A 17,584-nucleotide genomic window follows, 5' to 3' on the forward strand; every position below is an offset into this window, starting at 1 on the left:
TTTGAAGGCTGATGGTCCAGTTTTGCCGGCAGCCCGGTCCCCTGCTCTTCCCCCCCGCAAGTTTCCGTGTGCCTCCAGGAGAGCCACCTCTGCGGTGGACCTGCTTAGTGTGCCCGCGAGCAGCGCTGTGCTCTGACCCCCGCCACCATCAGGCTGCTGTAGCCCGCGGCCGGTGAGGGCCTCGTGGCCTCCTCTTCCCCGTCTGTCAGCCGCACCACGTCTCCGCCTGAGTCAGTGTCTCGCCGACTGCTCCTCACCACCCTGAACGCAAGAAGAGCTGTCATTGGTCTTGGCCTCTTTCTCTGGAGGAGAGAACCTGCTCTTGGGGTCTAGGGAGGGCGCACGGATAAAAAGAGCGAAATTCCCCTGGTCCAGATGCCCCGTAGTCAACAGTTCGTGAGACTGCCTAGAAATTGCCATTTACCCTGTGGAATTTTATTCAGAATTATTCTCACAAGTTACCTCCCTCCTGTGACCCTGCTGCAAACTGCCACCGTCGCCATGGAAACCTAAGTGTTGGCCGCCTGTGCGAAATGGCCCAGCACTGAGATTTCATCTGGTGTCCAGCCGGCCAGGCTTCTAAAGATGGACATCGTCGCAAACGCGGCTTGTCCTGTCACTCAGGCTGTCTCATGGACCGTCCCACTGATTAGAAACCTCTCTTTTGACAGGATTCCATTCGAGACGTGCACATCAAAGGAATCATGTACAGCGCGATCGAAGCAGATATTGGTACGTAGCCAGCACTGTTGCGAGGGCTGTCTCAGCCTGTCGCTCTCCCAGGCCACGAGTGGCTGTCGTTTTCATTCCCAGTGGCGACCTCGGGGGCTCAGTGCCTCCCCCCGGTGCAGCGTGAGGACCTTGCTTCCTCGCACCTCGGACATCCCCCTCCCCTTTGTCTCAGGACTCGGCCTAATCCTGACTCAGAAAGACAGGCTCTGGCTGGGGCAGGCAGGTCCGTAGCGTGTTCCCGTGGACTGAGGCGGCGGAGTCCTGGTCTCTGAGGTTCCAGGTGCTCCTAGGCTAGCCTGGACCATGCTTGCTTAAGACCTTTCCACCCCCGAGGGCCCCGGCTTCGCTGGACCCAGAGACCCCGTTTAGGGAGCCCCTGCAGACTGACCTTCCTTGACGCTGACTCCGCGTGTGAACATTTCTCTTGCCCTCAGAGAAGTACATCTGCTACGCCGAGCAGACCCGCGCGGTGCTGGCCAAGCTGGCCGACCACGGCAAGAAGATGTTTCTCATCACCAACAGCCCCAGTAGTTTCGTGTAAGTGGTTGTGGGTGTCCCTGCTGGCTCCTGGCTCGCATCTTATCTTGTGTCCTATCTTCACGGTTGAAAATTTGAAAGAAAGCATTGCAAAAGTAGTGAATCCCTTTCTTGTTAGACTCACCCGGCCAACATGTTGTTCCAGGGACAAAGGGATGAGATATATTGTTGGAAAAGACTGGAGGGACCTGTTTGATGTGGTCATCGTTCAGGCCGAGAAGCCAAACTTCTTTAACGATAAGCGGAGGTGAGCATCTGTCTTTCTGGGAGAAGGAGATTGTCGCCCTTTGTTGCCCTGAACACTTACGTCCTGTGACTTGGTGAAGTCTATTTGGAAAATCAAACGCATCTGACATTGTAGCTTTTGATTTTGAACCTTGTGGCAAGTAATTACAGGGTGCGTAGGATTAGTGCACAGCAGTCACTCAGCGGTCGGCTGGGCTTGCACTAATTGAGATGGTTCTCACTTCAGTCCCAGGGGTCAGGCTCTAAGAAAAAGACTGAGAGCAATGAAAAGACCAAACTTAGTGTTAATTACATCCTAAGTTAGGCCTCCTGATGCAGATACGCTGTGAAGCTTAACGAAACAGCAGTAACAGCGAACCACCCGCTGGGCATTTTTGGTACACGCAGCTCTCAGTGGTGCATTTAAAATTACAGCTGGATTTTGCAATACTGCAACACAGGTTTTATGCCAAATGGAGTAAATCTCTACCAAGGCTTAGGTAGTGTCTTCCTGCCACAGGCAGTAGAGGAGTGGGGCAGTTGTGGGTTATGACGGTGACTAGGGTGTGCTCTTCGCATTAATAGGTGGGGGGTTTCAGGGATCCTAAAATGTTTTTCTTTCTTTTTTTAACATTTAAAAAATTTTATTTATTTTGAGAGAGTGAGCGAGCACAAGCAGTAGTGGCGGGGGGTGGCTACTGAGGGAGAGGAAGAAGCAGACTCCCTACTTAGCAGAGAGCCTGATGTGTGGGACTGGATCCCAGTTCTCTGGGATCATGACCTGAGCCGAAGACAGATGCTTAACTGACTCAGCCACCCAGATGTGCCTAAAATGTTTTTCAGTGGTGGGATAGACCTCTTTACCAAGAGCCATCCCCTTGCCCCCTGCACCCATTTATTTTGTCTTTGTTCTATATGCATGGAACATTTCTGTTCATCCCTGTGTTATTTATACTGATGAAGATCAGAGACAACCTAAAGGAACATCCATGGGAGGGAATAATTAAAATACACCATTAAAAATTGTGTATTTGAGGGGCGCCTGGGTGGCTCAGTCAGTTGGGCGACCGAGTCTTGATTTTTGGCTCAGTTCATGATCAGGGTCATGGGATGGAGCCCCACATTGGGCTCCATGCTGAGTGCGGAGCCTTCTTGGGATTCTCCCTCTCCTTCTCCCTCTTCTTGTCCCTGCTTGTGCTCTCTCTCTCAAAAAGGGAAAAGATATATTTGGGGAAAAAAGCAGTGAGCATGTTTTATGACTTAAAAACACGTATGAAAGAATTTGTAATCACTTGGGAGATTGCTTACAACAGTAGAGAAAAAAAGATACAAATCAGTATACACAGTGATCTTCAATTATGTTCATAAAAAAGAGAAAGATAACATGTTATCTTTAGAGACTGAAAGACACTTACTGAAATCTTAGGTGTTTATACCTGGGCACTGGGATTGGGGGTCATTTCCCTTTTCTTCATTCAGTTTTGCATTTTTCCAGATTTTTTTGTAGTCAGTTTAAATTTTTCTGATCAGAAAAGCAATCCAAATAAATGTTAGCTTAAAAAAAGGCAGACGGGCCCCACATGCCTTGAACTTTTCTTCTTTTTTTTTCTTTTTGATATTAAAGTTCTAATTGGCTTTATTAAATGATTCATGAATTAGGCCACATTGCATCTAGCAAGTATAGGGGAACTCCTGGAGGCCTTTATTCTTACTCCCTTTCTCCTTGATAAAGTGATTTTTCTCATCCTCAGATCTGTTTTGTGTCTAGAGTGGCTGGATTTCAAGCACCGAGTGGGACATGTGTAGTAAGGTGGTATTTCCATAAGCTGTGTTTGTGAAGCAGATTTTCTCTGTGTGATCAAATACATTTTAGGAAATCTGAAAGTTTCTCTCCTGGGAGGGTTTCCTAGAGTCCTCAGTGACTTTAAAGAGGGAAGTAAGTAGTGCCTAGTGTTCCCCAAATTTATCTGAGCCTGGAGTTCTTTCCTCACTATATACCTTTTGGATCCTGGGGTCTGCAGTTCGGGATGTCTGCAGTGGGCCAGGCGGTGTGGTGGTGGAGTTTGGGCTCTAGGCCTTTCCCAGGTTTGTGCAGTCCCTTTCCGTTCCCACTGAGTAACCGTGTGGTGTTTCCTAGGCAGACAGCCTGCACGGTTCCCACGGGTCATAGTGTTTCCCTTTCTGTTGTTAGACCTTTCCGCAAGGTGAACGAGAAAGGTGTCTTACTCTGGGACAAGATCCACAAGTTGCAGAAAGGCCAGATTTATAAGCAGGTACCTCGTGACTGATTTCTCCTTTTTGTTCCTTTGCTTTGTGGTCAGTTATAATAACAGCCAGTGTTTGTTGAGGCCTCCCGTGTACCTGGCATAGTTCTGAGTGTTCTCCTTGAATTAGCTGTTTATAACTTGGCAGCAAAACTTAAATTTAAGTCAGTGTATTTTCAGTGTGTTACGTCTAAATTAACTCAGAATTGAACAGACTTTAAAAACAATTAAAGAATTACTTTCATAGTGTATACAATTTAAGATGTTAGTAGTAAACCTTGGATATTTCTCTTGAAGAAACGTTGAGTGACATGGTGTATTACCTTAAATTAGTGATTATTTCCTGATGAGCTGTGTTTTATATACAGTTTTGATATATATTTTAGTACCAGTGAAGCTTTCAAATGTTTGAATAAGTGATTGAATCACTGACCCTTCTTGTGTTACTGAAGTTTGTTTTATCTCATCCTTTAAAATGTTTATATTTCTGTAAGATTTATAAAACACATGAAAGTATTTATAAAACACATGAAGTACTGCATGGTTAAAAAACTTGAAACGTGAAACGTTCCTGGTGGATTTGTAACACACTGCTGCTTTGGCCAGTAAGTCTATTTTCCAGACGTTGAAAGATTGGCTTTGATATCGCTCTCCCACTACTAGCAAGTTAGACCAAGGAAATTATTAGGACGTAGCTCAAACTTTGCTTCAAAAATATTTGCCATGAGTTACAAAATAGATAACAAAGTACATGTCCAACATTAGGGGATTGGTAAAAGGAGCCACAGTATTTCTCACTACTGAAGTGGTAGATTAGTATTCACTGACACGGTTATAGAATGTTCCATGTAAAAAGATCATTACAGAGAGGTATGTACCATATGAATCATTTCTGCAAAGTTCATTTGACTTAGAAGAAAGGTCTGAGAGAATTCATGCAAAGGTGTTTTTTTATCTTTTATGTTTTGGTACTTAAAATTGTATATAAAAGTAAAGCTTTTGCTAAGTGCTAAAAAATCGATATTTTGGGTCACAGGATATATAGGTTTCTATCTCAGATGATATAGTATCTCTCTTTTTCTATTGTTGCAGGGCAATCTATATGAATTTTTGAAGCTTACTGGATGGAGAGGATCCAAAGTGTTGTATTTTGGTGACCACATATACAGTGACCTGGCGGTGAGGAGCCTTTTTTCCTTTTCTTTGCTGGGAGACAGATGTGTTAGTCTCACTTCCTAAGGAATTTCTCTTGTTTAAGACTGTTTTTACTCTTTCATACAAATGAGGACAAGGTTGCCTTTTTTTTTTTTTTTGTTTTGGGTCTCATTTGTTATAGAATGGAATGGATCAGAGGTGTAAAAAGGGTAAATTTTTTTTTTGAAATGATAGAAATAGCAATTTACTCAGGATTTATGAGAAAAATCTTTCCATTCAGGTAATAGTAAGAAATAAATGATAGTCTTTTCGTTTTTGTGCTCTTATTAAACGTCTGAGGTGGACAAGGAAGAATTCATAAACGTTAGTCAGGGCTTCTTTTGCAAGTTCAAAAACTGGCATTTCCAGGAAACAGCTATTCTGAGAAAATGAGGCATTTCATGCCCACTGGCATAACTAGAGCAGCATCGCAGGACATGAATTATGACTTAATCTATAATTGGAACAAGACTGAGTCAGTCACGTTTCCTATCATGCCCGGCTCCTGGTGTGGTGCATTTCTGTTTGCTCAGTGAGCCCAGGCTGGTGGCGTCAGACTTCAGACCATCTGCTGGAGGCAGAGGTGGAAGGGTGATTCCAGTGCCTGGTGCGGACACACTTTTGCCAGGTGATTCCATGCCCCCCGCATGGTCACGTCTGTCCAGCGCTAGTGGAAGGAATCATGGGCTCAGAACTGGAAGACAGGTTTCCATCCCAGCTCTACTATTTTCAACTATTTACACACAGCCTCCAAGCCCTGATATCCTCATTTGTGAGAAGAGTGAAGTAAGATAATGTATGTAAAATGATTAGTTAAGTCAAAATATAAAGTGCTACCTTCAGGATGTTGGTGCTACCAGAATGTTTGGCCGAGTGACATGGCGTCACAGACATTTGCCTCTTGCTGAGGGGTGTCATTGGGCCTTGATGAGATAACTGTGTGCTACCCTTGAGGTATGTGGGTACCGGGCCCTGTGAATGCACGTGCACACCACACACACACACACACACACACATACGTACAGGTCTTAGCGTTATGAGAAGGCAGTAGTTTCTTCAAGTGTGGTCCCTGTGATATCAGCATCATCTGGGAAACTTATTAGAAATGCAGTTTCTCAGGCCTCACATCAGACCTGCTGAGTCAGAAGCTCTGGTGGGGCTTGGCCATCTGTTTTTTAAACAGCTTTTCACACTGAAATTTGGTATCAAGGTAATAATTGCCTCAGAATAAGTTAGGAACTGATCCCTCCTCTTCAGTTTTTGGGATAGTTGAGAAGAATTGGTGTTAATTCCTCTTTAAATGTTTGGAGGAATTCACCAGTGGAACCATCTATCTGGTCCTGGGCTTTTCATTGTTGGGAGGGTTTTGATTTCTGATTCAATCGCCTTACTAGTTAGAGGTCTTTTCAGTTTTCGTATTTCTTCATGAGTTAGTCTTGGTGGATTATGTGTTTCTGGGACTGTCATCTAGGTTATTCAGGTTGTTGATGTATGGTAGTTTGTAGCTTTTACAATTCTTTTTATTTCCATAGAATTGGTAGTATTGTCACTACTTAAATTTCTGATTTTAGTAATATGAGTGTTCTGGGGTTTTTTTTGTCTTTGTCTAGTTCCTTATGGTGTGAAGTTGTTAATTTGGGACATTTCTTTTTTCACATGTATGGCTATGGCTATACTGTATATATAGTGTATGGCTATAAATTTCCCTCTGAGTACTGCCTTTGCTGCATCCCATAGGTTTCGTCATGTCACGTGTGCATTTGTGTTTAAATTTGGCACAGGGTATTTTCTCATTTCTCTTATGATTTCCTTGACTCGTTTGTTTAAGAGGGTGTTCTTTCATTTCTATATGTTTGTGAACTTTTTAGTTTTTCCTTCTGTTGATTTCTAGCTTCACTGCTTGTGATCAATAAAGATACTCTGTATGATTTTAAAACTTACTACAACTTGTTTTGGGACCTAACATAAGTTCTGTCCTGGAGACTGTTTCAAGTGCATGGAGAAAAATGTGCATTCCGCTTTTGTTGGGTGGCATGTTCTGCATATGTCTGTGAGTTCTCGTTGGTCTTCAGTGTTGTTCAAGTCCTGTATTTCCTGACGTGTCGTCTTTTGTGTAGTCATTTTTCTGTTATAGGAGTGGACTGTTGAAGTCTCCTGCTGTTACCGCAGAGCTGACTATTTTTTCCTTCAGTTCTGTTCATATCTGCTTCATAGCTTGTGGCACTCTGATGTTTGGTGCATATATGGTTATAATTGTTATAACAATTGACCTTTTGTCATTATATAATTGTCATTCTTTGTGTCTTGTGACAGTTTTTGATTTAAGGTCTATTTTGTCTGATACTAGCGTAGCACCCCTGCTCTCTTTTGGTTACTAATATCTTTTTTAAACCTTTCAATCTATGTGTGTCCTTAGATCTATGATGAGTCTCTTAGGGGGATGCCTGTCTGGCTCAGTTGGTGAAGCATGCGAATCTTGATCTCGGGGTTGTAGGTTTGAGCCCTGCATTGGGTGTAGAGATAATAAATAAATTAGTAAATAAATAGTCTCTTGGAGCATATAGTTAGATCCCATGCCAGAGTTTGAAAACCACTGTTATAAAAGATCACAGTTCATTAACATGTCAGAAATTATGTGGCAAGTACATTATCCTTCAGGGGAGTCACCTTGGGAATGTAGGTACTTCTAATGTTGCTCTTTGTCAACACACATTTGGGTGCCCCTTTAGGAATAGATTTGAGAGCCAGGTTGAGGCATAGGAGAGAATCAGTTTTATTAGTAGTAATTTATTATGATACACTTTAATCTTAGAAATGTTCCAAATGACTTTTTACTTATTTTCAGAAATAAAAGCTACCTTCAAAAGTTTGCCACCATTTGGAGTATTTAAAAGGTTATGCTGTAGGTTTTCATGTATTATAGGAGGAGAAATGCTAAAAGGTTTAAAGAAATTCAGTAGGTGAAGAAAGTAGGCAATATCCTTAGCACTTATGGAACAGGGATTCTGGCTTTAGGTGAGTAGCCAGTGAACTCTGAAGATTTTAAATCTTATACCACTTTATTCCTTAAAACTGCAAAGCTTTCCTTTATTCTTCAGAGTAAAAGCCTGATTTCCTACTGTTTCCTACAAGGCCCTGCTTGATCTGTCCTTCTAAAGCCCTCCTCTCTGAAGGCAGAACCTGCCTCTGCCCTCTCCTACTCAGCTTTAGGCTCCCTGCCTGGCTGTTCCTTTACAACTCTACCTCCACACCCCCCATCCCAGCATGTTCCTGCCCCAGGACCTTTGCCCTTACTGTTTTCCCAGCCTGAATTGTTCTTTTCGAGCCTAGTTCATACTTTCATTCTCTTTCCCTTCTGATCTCTTCTCAAACATCCCTTTATTGGCCTTGTTTTCCTAACCACTTTATATACAATGGTAACTTTTTTCCTTCTTATTCTGCTTAATTTTTGACCATTGTATTTATCACCACCTGCCTTTGTACATACTTTGGTTTATTTTTTGTGTGTATTTCCCATGAGGGCAGGGTTTTGTCAGTTTTTGTTCATTGTTCTATCCTCATTGTCTAGAACAGGGCCTGGCACTTAGTAGTTGGATAAATATTTGCCAAATGAGAAAATGAATGACCATTTAGTATGCTGAATGTATAGCTTAGATTTCCCAGGATATATCTGTTAACGGATACTTTGGCTTAATTGTCAAATCACGAGTTCACTGTATCTGGCATGAGAAATGTGATTATGTACGTCTGTGTTGTAGGATCATTCCAAGCCTGAGATTTTATAATTTCTCATGACCCACCAGGTGCAGCACACAGTGGGTGCTCCCCAGTGGTCTGTGGACGAATTGAATGAAGACCTCCAGTGACATTTCAGTGGAGCCTCTTGTTCTGCCCCTGACCTAACTGTTGTTCTACAGACCATGGTTAATGATTTCAGACCCTGTGTTTCTGCCGGGGCTTGATTCACAGCCATTATTTCCAGAATAGAAACTCTCTTTGGGTGTTATGGTCAAAGCCTGGGGCTGACTTGGTTTAATTACATGTAATTCACTAAATTTGGCTTGGTTAATAACTAGGCATTGCAATGAAAAAGTAATTCAGTGCACGCCTGTTGCGTCTGGGAAAGGGAACGGAATGGTTCAAATTCTGTCGAGATGAGTGTTGACTTTTGGTGATCTTTTCGATCAGGATTTGACCCTGAAGCACGGCTGGCGAACTGGTGCGATTATCCCGGAGCTGAGGTCCGAGCTCAGGATCATGAACACGGAGCAGTACATTCAAACCATGACCTGGCTGCAGACCCTGACCGGGTTATTGGAGCAGATGCAGGTTTGGGATTTTTTTTCTCTCGCCTCCTTTTTCTTTAAGTCTGAAGTTAGTCCTTTAATCAAAGTTATTTCAAATATTTTCTTTTTAACTCTGGTTATAAAGCATGAGGTGTAAGGCATCCTGCAGAATAACTCCTGGGGCTATTTCTGTTTTGCCCCCAAGAGAGTGAAGAAGCTTTAAAAGTGCCCCGCAAATTCATTTAGGAGAAGAGCTTTGGGGGGCCGTGTAAACGCAGGGGTCTGTGTAGATTCCTCTGTCAGTGGAAATCCTGTGTCCCCGCTTCCCCACTAAAGCTCTCTTGGGAGACATCCTGTGGGATAGTGGGATTCGAGAACCTCTGCTGATATGAGGGACCAGTCAGTCCTACTTCTGCCTTGGGCCTGCTGCTGTGGGACTTCCCCATTCTGGGCCTCAGTTTCCCCATCTGTAAAATGAAGGGTCCTATGGAACAAACCCCTCAGGCGGGGCATCATGGCTTACTGGAGAGGGTTTCAAAGCAGAAGTCAATATCTCTGCATGTAGCCTCCACTTGATTTTGAGCATAATACCTATGATTTTCTGCCTCAGTGGAGTTCAGTGGCAGTTTGTCCTTTGTGTAAGTTATGTAGCCAGGTTTGGACTGTTAGTGAGGACTGTTGTTTTGGTGATTTTTCTGACCCGTGAAAGCTGCCCCTCACTTGTTGCTGTGACCCACTCCCCCTTCTCCTGAGACACCTTGCTTCCTGCTTGGTTCAGCTGACCTGGCCTGTGGCCGTCCCAGCGTGAATGCTTTTTTAGTTTAAGGAGCATGCTGCCTGCTCTCTTGGCTAACACACCTGTAGCTTCTGGCCACGGCCCGTGGCCCACAGCCTGCCAGCCCACTTTGGGAATGGGCAGGGGACTGCCTTGCCCGGCCCAGCTGGCAGCCTGCATGGAGGCAGCTGGCATTGAGCTCGGGCAGAGCTGTGAGAAGCAGCTGGCCAGGCCCTCGCTCCAGGGCCCACACATTCCGGAGCGTGGGACCTTGCACGTCCCCCGGGCCTTGCTTCCAGTGTGCTCTGCCCACGCTGGTTCTTGGCTGGTCTGTGATGAGGATTTGTGATGCGTCCCTGGCCATGCTTGTCTGTGAGGTGCTTTTCTAAAAAAAGGCATCAATTCTGGGTTAATGAAGCTTCAAGTGTGTACATAGGTCAGAAAATAATAATAGTTACTTTTCACATGCCAGACGCTGTGCGGAGTACTTATTCTGCACACACGAGTCATTAATAGTCCCGGCTGTCCTTTGCAGGCAGGTAGTTTTTCCACTTAGAATAAGGAACTGGGTGTTTGAGAAGTCAGCCAGCGTGTCTGAGGTCGTAAAATGACAAAGCAGGAATTGAACTTGAGGCACGTGTGACGTCCGAGTCCGTGCCTTTGAGCACGGCGTCAAAGTGCTTCCCTGCTCTTAGGGTTAGAGTTCTCCTCAGCTGTGGCAGCACTGCCTTCCCTCTGTCATGCTGGCAGCCTGGCGGACATAGACACGGTCTGCATGTGGATGGTGTCACCACATTTTATTTAAAAATTTTCTAAATTTATTAAAAAAATTTTAAAATTATTAATTGGTTATTTTAGAGAGTGTGTGGGTACACACAGGCGCATGTTTGAGAGTAGGGGATGGGGGAGGGAATCTTCAAGCAGACTCCCCCTTCAAGTGTAAACCTCCCTGCTGCCCCCCACATCCTTCCCCACCACCCCTACACCCCTCCCTGCCCCCCTGAAATGCAGTACTTGATCTCACCACCCTGAGATCATGACCTGAGACAAAACCATCTGTTGGATGCCTGACCAACTGAGCCACCCAGGTGCCCCACATTTTAGCTCTGAGGATAATTTTTTTGTTTTCTGCTGTCTGACCTGTATAAAAAGTTTGATGATTAAGGAGTTTGTATTTTAGAGAATGGAAGTGCTGAAAATATTTCTCTGACTTTGGAGTAATTATATAAGACATAAGGTGGGGGAAGGAAGAAGAGGGAGTTACCATTCCATTTTATAGGAGAGGGAATTGAGTCTGAAAGACAGGTAACTTATCCTGAGTTCCAGAGTTCGTGAACAGCAGAACCAAGCTATTTGGAAATGTTCTAGATACTGCATTCTAGAACCACACTCTAGACACAACACTGTAGGACCCATGTTCTAGACATGATGCTCTAGACACCATGTTCTAGATACCATACTGTAGACACTGTTCCAGGCTTTATGTTCATTTTTCTCTCAAAACAACTCTTTGAAGTAGATACTAACACTCCCACTTTACAGATGAAGCTCCTGAGGCACAGAGGAAGAAAGTAACTTGGCAAGTAATGGGTGATGATGCTGGGATGGAGACGTGGGCAGTCTGGCTCTACAGTCTTAACTTCCACACTCTCACCTCAGGCTCTAACTCTTTGCACAGCATTCTGTCCGGTTAGAGTCACGAGGATAGAGAGAAGTAGGGCAGATAATGAAAAAGAAAATCCAGATGAGTGTCCTTTCTCATGTTCTTCCTGTTCCCCTTCCACCTGCCCTGCTGCCGCCATGTTCACCTGAAAAGCTAAATATTTCCAGTGACCTTCTGCCACATACTTCTAGACACTCCCCTTTGGGGGTAATTTTCAGAAATGTAGTCCTTTATTTGGACTCTTTGCTGAAGAGAAAAACGTCCTCAGAGGTTGGGTTTGATTTTTTAATTTGTGAAGCCAGTTGAGTGTCGTTGGGGGCCAAGTCTGATGAATTAAATATAAGTATATAATTTTGGCTTTGAGAGAGTAGCTGTAAAGAATAAAGATAATTTGGTTTAACTAGCCTCGGAGTAGAGCCCAAAATGATGTGGTGGATAGTGGCGGTGCTGGTTGATGGCGGTAGGGAGCCTTCCCGGGTTCTCGTGTCAGAACCACATTTAGCTCCGGGGTTGGCCGATTTCTGCAAAGGGCCAGGTCAGTCAGTGTGTCGTGCTGTGTGGGCCAAGCTGTCTGTCACTGCTGCTCAGCTGTGCTTGTGGCCAAGAGCAGCCTGGGACAGTGTGGACCATGTGTAAATGACCAGGCATAGTTGCGTCCCTGTGGCTTTCTTGATGGACACTGAAATGTGAATGTCCTATCATTTTTGTGTGTCATCAAATTGTTCTCCTTTTGATTCCCACACCCCCATCCATTTAGAAAGGAACTTACTCTTCCGCACGGAAGCTGATGGGAAAAACGGGTGGTGGGCTGGATGTGGCCTCCTCTGGTAGAGGCTGGAGGGTGGCTGGACTGTAGGGCCTCACTCACACTGGGCGGGAGGGCTGGTGCGGCAGGTGGAGTGTGATTTGCATTATTGCTACTGTGGAGCTGATTATGCTAATTAACGACTGGGGCCAAAGATGGGACCGACCTCTGGTGTGGACTTCTGGTGAATTTTCACTGATGTTAACAACCCACCAGAGAGTGCATGGTTTCACTTAAGGATTAGTTATCACTAATGAGCACACACTTCTTCTGAAGCAGTTTAAAGTAGATTTCAGACACCTGAGACTTATTTAAAAGTTTGGCTTTGTAGGGGGAGCAGAGCTGGAGAAAGAGGTACCTCAAGGAAAAAATAGCCTTTTTTTTTTTTTTTTTAAATGGAAGAGACTTGAGCATATACAAAAGCTGATGGGGGGTGGGTGCCAGGGGAGGAGGCTGAGGTTCTGACAGTGATGGTAAGCGGTGGAGAAGGGTTCCCGGGAGGGCAGAGTGGGGCACGTGATGTCTGCTCCATCTCTGGAAGAGCTGGGGAATGTGCCTTGAGCTGGGAGACCTGAGGTTGCCCTTCCGGTCTGCAGAGCCGGCCCTGGGGTGGGGGACAGGAGTGGAAAGGAGGATTCTCAGGCCCTGTGGCAGCTCAGTTTCAGAAAGAGAGCACGGGGAGATTCACCTTGGTAATCCTTATGCCCGTCACCAGAGCTTTCTCCCGTCCTGCATTTAGGGGCAGAGTAAGGGAGAAGACGTCTCTCCCTCCTGCCTAGACAAGGACGGAAGTGCCCCGTTCATGGGCTGAGAAGGGTGTGTGGGCAGAGCTGGGGCGTTCCTGCTCACAGACCGACCCCTCACTCTCTGTGGTGTTATGTGGTTTTATCACGGTCTCTTTACCTAGGCGTACCCTCCAAGGGGGCCTCTGTCTTGTCCTCTCTTGTATCTTCAGCATCAAGCACAATGCTGGGTACATAGGTGTGCTGTACAGATGTGTTTGCGTGTGCACGTGTGTATAGAAATTACACATTTTACCTCTTCTGGTCTAGTCGCATATTTTGTGGATTCTAAATGCTACAGTGAGTAACTTCTTGAATAAAATGCGAAAACTAATTAAAATCACGTTTACAGAGCCTCTGTCAGCACCCCCGGAAGTGCCGGGGCAGTCTTCCGGTGCTCCCAGTCGCAGCCCGTGGTGGTCCAGTGGCAGCTGCCTCCTGCTGGTACAGGCAGTGTGGGTGGGCGGGGAGCCATCCAGATTATAAGCTCAGTCCTCACGGGTTTTGTGCGAGTGGCAGAGGCCTTTAGCAGGTGACTGCCAGGCAAGCTGTTGAGCTGGGCAGAGGCAGTAAACAGAGGACCTTGGCTCCCATGGGGGAAGCAGATGGCCTGCTTGTTTGGTATTTTCCTCCAGGCTCTAAGGCTGCCCGCGTGAGCATGAATTGCAGGGAGCCCCACCTGTCCCCCGTGGTCACGTGTGCCTCTGACCCTGGCGGGGGCGTTCCTGCTCGACCACGTGAGACCTGTGAGATTCAGTTTGTTAGGTTGTGGGCAGTTGTCCTTCTCTTCCTTCCTTTTGCTCACATTTCAGCCCAGCTAGGAAAGTCTCTGCTTTTTCCCTCTGGTTGCTCTGGTGCTCTACCTTCCTGTCTTTCACAGAACAATTATTTATCGTCCCTTGAACACTTCAGAAAGGATAATATCACATCAAGGGAAAACACTAAAACTATTTAGAATCCTACTTTCCTTGCACAAACTAAAGAAAAATTTCCATTGCCAAAATGTTCATCGCCACATACGTGCACGTATTTTGACATGCTTGTAATTAGAGACATACTGTCCACCTACCTGCCGATTTTGTTTGTACTCATCTGTGATATGTGTAATGGGGGTGTGTGTGGTAAGTGCATGTTTGCGTACGTGGTACACACGTGTAGTGGACACTGCACACACACTGCACACTTACACGTTTTATGTGGATATATGTGCATCGTGTTTATGCATCGCCTTCACTAATACTGTAATAGCCCCAGCTCATGGGGACCTTGTTTAATAGGCTCATAATGTTCCATCTCTGTTTGTTACGTCGTGTTTCTAGTGTTGGAAATTTAAAACTTTTGTTTTGGTGAAGAAGGCAGGAATGCAGCCAGGAATCTGAAAGTGTGGTATTTCAAGCAAGCGCCTATGTCTTTGACGTCAAGGAATAAAATTCTTCCAAGAAGAGTTGCCCCTTAAATTCTCGTAACCCCATGAGCTTATTTGCCGCTAGAGCAACCTCAGTGATTAGCTTGTGTCCTGCAGGTTCACAGAGACCCCGAGTCACAGCTGGTTTTGCAGGAGTGGAAAAAGGAAAGAAAGGAAATGAGGTAAGAGGGGCCCATTTCGAATGCGGGGAGCCTGCCACCCTGCCTGATCCCCACTCAGCCTGCACGCCATCCCCAGTGCTGGTCCGAGGAAGCCCTACTTTTTTAGCTTCCAGGTGTGGATGGGACCATGGCCGTTGTTGTAGCCACAACTAAGCCATGGCTGCCATTAGCGGGGACCGTGTGACATTTCTTTGAGGCAGCAGTGACCTTTCTCAAACCTCTAGCCCTTGCCTTTGAACGCCGGGGTTGAAGGAGCTGTCCCTTCCCATCCCTCTTCCCTGCCCGCTTGACCTGCCCATCTGCGCAGCTGGTGACCCAGTTGTAGCTCATGCTGGCAGCTGGTAGCCCAGTGTGGCTCCTGGGATGGCATGGGGGGCAGGCTCGGAACCACCACGAATTCATAGGGCTCCTACTGCCCAACTGCTGCTTTGTCACTGGGGTGTGTGAGCATATGTAAACATCTCAGTATCAGAATGTTTACTGGTGGGGAGAGCCCACCTGCTGTCTGCAGAGCTTGGCAGGTGGCCTCTTAAGGGAACAGTTGTTCAGAAGAGGCCCGTGGACAGTCCTGCTTCCTTAAGAAAGATGCCGTGTGTGCAGACACTGTTTACATGGCCGTTTCTGCTCTTGCTCGTGACCTCCCCTTCTGCTGGGCATGGCCGTCTCTAGGCTTTAGAAGGAGTGGTCGCTGCCTGGGTTCTGGCTGCTGAGCCGTGGACGGCCGGCTTGGGGGGTGTGGCGTGGAGAGCGGCCAGTGTCACCCCTTGGGGCTGCAGAGGCCACAGCCATATTGAATTCAGTCCTCCTCTTGGTGTCGGCTGCCTGGGGCTCATTTTGATTTGGTTCTTACTCTAACGTTGGTATAAAAATATGGTGTGAGAGGGTGAGGGGAGGCATATGGTGTGATTGGATTCCAGGCCTATTGCCCCCAAAGGCCAGACCCAGGTGCTACCCCAGGAATCGCAGATCGTCCGATGAAGGAGCCGCTTCACCTGTTTGGGTTGTCAGTCTCCCGCAACCTCACGTCTTAATGAGGTTTTTCACGAAAACTGTACAAACCGTTTATGTTGCCCTGCTTGCAGACCTAATGGCATTTTTAAAATTTTCTACTCTGGTTGTCATGGCATCTGCCGTCCCCATCTACTGGACAGACGGCTGCTACCAGCTAGTGGCCTGTGTTGCACGGTTGTGGACGTGGTTACATTTCCTGCTGTGTTTGTGACTGGGGTATTAACAGTCAAGTGGTCTTTATCCATTTTGCCGGACTGTTCTGAGTGGAGAGACCCCAGCTGTCAGATGGTGCATGTATCCTGTGTGTGTGTGTGTGTGTGTGTGTGTGTGTGTGTGTGTGTGAGAGAGAGAGAGCGAGAGAGACGGGGTGTTGGTTTCCACATAGAGGCACGCCTGCAGGGGTTAGAGCCTGGGGAAGGGGTGAGCAGCCTTGCCTAGGCCATGGAGAGGCAGTGAGGTGTGTGGAGCTGGGTATTGGATAATGGAGATTTATTTACTTCACTACCAAATGATCCTTAATTTCCCAGACCTCACGGTACTTTAGGGTGTCTCATCTGCTTTTACTTGTCTTCTCATATTCCGTTCTCATGATAACCCTGTAGAAAGGGGGTCTCGATCCCATTCTGCAGATGAGATGAGGACGATTCGGACACGGAGGACATCCTGCATCTGTCCGTGTGCCCTTCCCCTGCCCCTGTGTTTTGATTTGGAAAAGAATATGTCTCTTTGGAGGACCATCCCCGTCGAAGCTGGAGCCTTCCCCGCTGCTCTTTGGCCGGCCTAAGTGGGAAATGCGGTCAGAGTCATTTGATGAGTGGACGGGCAGACTGTTTTCCTGAGCAGAGCTTGGGGCTGTTCTAGGCTGATTTTCCTTTCCAGTGAGTCCTGTACAAATAAAAGGGTGATGCTGATTTCATTAACTTAAAAAGAGACTTTTTCTGAGTCATTTTCTGTTGCTTTGCTCTTTTCTTGCTTCTCCAGAGAAATGACCAAAAATTTCTTCAACACCCAGTTTGGAAGCTTGTTCCGCACAGACCAGAACCCGACCTACTTCCTGAGGCGCCTGTCACGATTTGCCGACATCTACATGGCGTCTCTGAGCTGCCTGCTGAACTACGACGTCAGCCACACGTTCTACCCGCGGAGGACTCCGCTGCAGCACGAACTTCCCGCCTGGTCGGACGGGGCCCCCACCTTCAGACTCCCCCTCCTGCAGGAGGCCCATGCCAAGTAACTGGGGCCCAGCTGCAGAAAAAGCCAGAAGCAGGGATAGCCCCCAACTGGCTGGACGTGATGGGGTTGACTTGTGTGCAGACGAGTGTTGCTTTTGGAAAAGATACAAATACGCCTTTCGATATTTATTACTTTACGGAGACTCCTTCCATGTTGTTAAGACTGAAGCGAGCAGCCCACCAGTTCCGTCTTCGTATTTCTTGTTGAGCCGAGTGGGAAGCTTCATACTGAAACCCTGCCATCAACCTTTTTGTTTATCGAGGTCCTGGATCGGGTGTCAGTGTTTCCGGGCTAGGCGAGACCCCTTGACGCCGTCTCTCAATTCCAGCCACTGTAGTGTCGAAACTGTTCTTGACTCTTGCGTGGAAAACGGGCTGACCATTCCCGGACAGTGCTCCGGGGACCGCAGGAGCACAGCGCCAAGCGACAGTTAGCAGCTCGCGGAAAGCTGACAGGAGTCCACGAGCTCCATAACAGCCTCGCACGGCAG

At 46.5% G+C, this 17,584-nt stretch overlaps 1 protein-coding gene across 2 annotated transcripts in view; it reads left to right on the top strand.

The window, feature by feature from the left end:
• The window catches only part of NT5DC3 (5'-nucleotidase domain containing 3), a 54,129-nt gene extending 36,918 nt beyond the window's left edge, over positions 1-17,211 (top strand). For both annotated transcript variants that reach the window (XM_046013367.1, XM_046013368.1), the window contains exons 7-14: positions 672-732; positions 1,167-1,269; positions 1,415-1,516; positions 3,686-3,767; positions 4,851-4,937; positions 9,141-9,281; positions 14,786-14,850; positions 16,843-17,211. In XM_046013367.1, the coding sequence (XP_045869323.1) occupies positions 672-732; positions 1,167-1,269; positions 1,415-1,516; positions 3,686-3,767; positions 4,851-4,937; positions 9,141-9,281; positions 14,786-14,850; positions 16,843-17,095 (894 nt within the window). In that variant the 3' untranslated portion in view covers positions 17,096-17,211. The remainder of the gene's footprint in view (positions 1-671; positions 733-1,166; positions 1,270-1,414; positions 1,517-3,685; positions 3,768-4,850; positions 4,938-9,140; positions 9,282-14,785; positions 14,851-16,842) is intronic.
• Positions 17,212-17,584: the final 373 nt, after the last annotated feature.

This window comes from Meles meles, chromosome 7 (assembly GCF_922984935.1).
Source record: "Meles meles chromosome 7, mMelMel3.1 paternal haplotype, whole genome shotgun sequence".
Classification (NCBI taxonomy): Eukaryota; Metazoa; Chordata; class Mammalia; order Carnivora; family Mustelidae; genus Meles; species Meles meles.